At 40.5% G+C, this 2,825-nt stretch overlaps 1 protein-coding gene across 1 annotated transcript; it reads left to right on the top strand.

Moving 5' to 3' along the window:
• Positions 1–790: 790 nt before the first annotated feature.
• Positions 791–1,732, top strand: LOC114690742 (olfactory receptor 10J3-like). Its single transcript, XM_028865627.1, has one exon. It carries the CDS (start codon positions 791–793, stop codon positions 1,730–1,732), a length of 942 nt encoding a protein of 313 aa, XP_028721460.1.
• The last annotated feature ends 1,093 nt before the right edge of the window (positions 1,733–2,825 follow it).

Genomic DNA, 2,825 nt, shown 5'->3' with positions numbered 1-2,825 from the left:
TAATGATGATACTTATTTATCCATTATATTGCCAATGCAGTATTTCGTTCCTGTAATGCTGGATAGCATTCTATTCTATGTGTATGTCAGGCTTTCATTTCTCCAGCTTATGTCTAGGGACATCTACATTGTTCCCATAAGTTGTCGTTTATGCACTGAGCCACAATAAATACAAATATACAAGAGTCAGCTGCTTAAAAGTTTTGTTTTCAATTCAGGTGTGCAGAAACTTGCTCATTATCACTAATCATGGGGGAAATGCAAATCCACACCACAAGGAAATACTTGCTAACAGTGAGGTGATATGATATTACAAACCTACCATAAAGATAATAGCCAGAGTTGGGAAAAAACTAGAAATCTTGCATATTGTTGTTGGGAATAGATAATAGTGAAGTCAGTATGGAAAAAGAGATCCTTAAAACTTAAAGACAGAAATATCAAATGCTTCAGCAATCCAATTTTCTGGCTAGAGGGTCAAAAATTGAAATCAGGTCACTGTCTCTACAAGTCTCCTTTAACTAGATTTTACTCTACATATTATTTGCATCTCTGCCCTAAATCCAAGGGTCCTCCTCTACCTGCTCTGCAGTTCAAAAGAAGATGGTAGACACAGAGGAAGTCTGAACAAGGCAACAATAGCTGATTCCTGATGACACTGGTGTCTAGAGCCCAGCCCGGGCAGGACATGCTCCTTACTAGGTTCTTAGTCTTACCTGTTCTGTTTTGTATTTGATGACTCATAACTTTCTTCCCTTTGCCTGGTTCCGTGAAGCCTACACCTGCCTCAATGTCAAAGAAGAATTCCACCTTTGTGACTGAGTTCCTCTTTGAAGGCTTCTCCAGCTTTGATTGGCAGCACAGGGTTGCCTTCTTTATTGTTTTCCTGACATTGTACCTTCTGACTCTGTCTGGCAATGTGATCATTGTGACTATTATTCGCCTGGACCGTCATCTCCATACACCCATGTACTTTTTTCTGAGCATGCTCTCCATCTCTGAGACTTTCTATACTCTTGCTATCATTCCTCGAATGCTCTCTGGCCTCCTTTATCCTTACCAGGCCATAGATATCCAAGGCTGTGCAGGCCAGCTCTTCTTTTATCTAACTTTTGGCATCAACAACTGTTTTCTTCTCACAGCAATGGGTTATGACCGCTATGTGGCTATCTGCAATCCTCTAAGGTATTCAGTCATCATGGGCAAGAAGGTCTGTATCCACTTGGCATGTGGGTCACTGGGAATTGGCCTAGGCATGGCTATTGTCCAAGTTACATCAGTGTTTGGCCTGCCCTTCTGTGATGGCTTTGTTATTGCTCACTTCTTCTGTGATGTGAGACCCCTGCTGAAGCTGGCCTGCGCAGATACCACTATCAATGAAATCATCAACTTTGTTGTCAGTGTCTGTGTCCTTGTCTTACCCATGGGCCTTGTCTTCATCTCTTATGTTGTCATCATCTCCACCATTCTTAAGATTGCCTCAGCTGAAGGTCGGAAGAAGGCCTTTGCCACCTGTGCCTCCCACCTCACTGTGGTCATCATCCACTACGGCTGTGCCTCCATCATCTACCTAAAACCCAAGTCCCAGGGTTCCCTTGGACAGGACAGACTCATCTCAGTGACCTACACTGTCATCACTCCTCTTCTCAACCCAGTGGTGTACAGTTTGAGAAATAAGGAGGTCAAAGAGGCACTACGAAAGGCTATGGGTCTTAGGTCTCTTTCCTCTTAATGGAACAGCTTTTGAAGATGTTTTCTTTGATGATATAGGTGTGGATTTATTTTTCTGTTATTTCAATAATGTTTTTATATATAAGGTCAAGAAAAGCAAATTAGTTTTAAGTGACTGGTAAAACAGAAGCTTCCTTCTGAGGTAGTAATGCATATCTGGGTCCTACTCTAAACATACATGGAAGTATGTGGTATAAAAATTTGTTCACCTGTGCTACTCACTCCTCTGTGCCTTTGTATGCATTTGTGTGTGATTGCACACATCTTAACAATGTTTTTTGGTTATTTACACAAATGAAGGAAGAATCAAAGTCTATCAGGGTCCTAAAAGACATGAATAAATGATTTTGAACACATCTTGACAAAACTGCTTTGGTGAAGTTAAAGGAGTCAGGTTGTAGCCTTTGTCATAAATAAGTGAGGAGACAGGAACATATACAGCTTTCTGTCAAAAATGCTTTTGCATTCTGCTTTTGCAGGTTGTTAATACTGCTTTATAATTAGGGTGACTTCCAAACTCTGGAGGCACATCTTCTAAGAACATGGAATGCTCCAATTGACCTAGAAATTGCAAGTGTACACATAGTTTAAAAAGGTTTCAGGTACAATGAGAGGTGTGCTGTCCACATTCCTGAGATTCATACCTGACTACATGCAAGAACACAGACTGAAATGGAGGCCGCATCAAAAGTTGAACATGATTTGATCAGTTGTTTTATGTAGAGGTTTTTTGTGTGTTGCAAAGGAATGTTTCCTTGATGAGTGGTTAAGTCTACACTTGTATATGAAGATTTGGAGCTAGGAGACTCCAATAAGAGAGAACATACAACCTGTGTATTTCTAGACCTAGGTTAACTCACTGAATATGGTTTTTTCTAGTTCTATCCATTGACCTGCAAAGTTCATGGTTTCATTTTTCTGTGCATATGAATAGTATTCCATAATACGCACCATACTTTCACTGTCCATTTATCAGTTGAAGGGCATATTTGTTGTTTCCATGTCCTAGCTAGAGTAAATATAACAGCAATGTGGAGCCCAATCCCAGGGGATATGTTTACAAAACATCTTCCACACCTAAGGCTCAGGCAATA

The sequence above is a fragment of the Peromyscus leucopus genome, chromosome 15 (assembly GCF_004664715.2).
Source record: "Peromyscus leucopus breed LL Stock chromosome 15, UCI_PerLeu_2.1, whole genome shotgun sequence".
Lineage (NCBI taxonomy): Eukaryota > Metazoa > Chordata > Mammalia > Rodentia > Cricetidae > Peromyscus > Peromyscus leucopus.
Note: the sequence above shows the minus strand (reverse complement) of the source record. Positions and strands in the feature narration are given on the sequence as shown.

Bases quoted from the DNA above. Each gene is read 5' to 3' on its own strand.
- LOC114690742 (XM_028865627.1), top strand. From the start codon at position 791: ATGTCAAAGAAGAATTCCACCTTTGTGACTGAGTTCCTCTTTGAAGGC.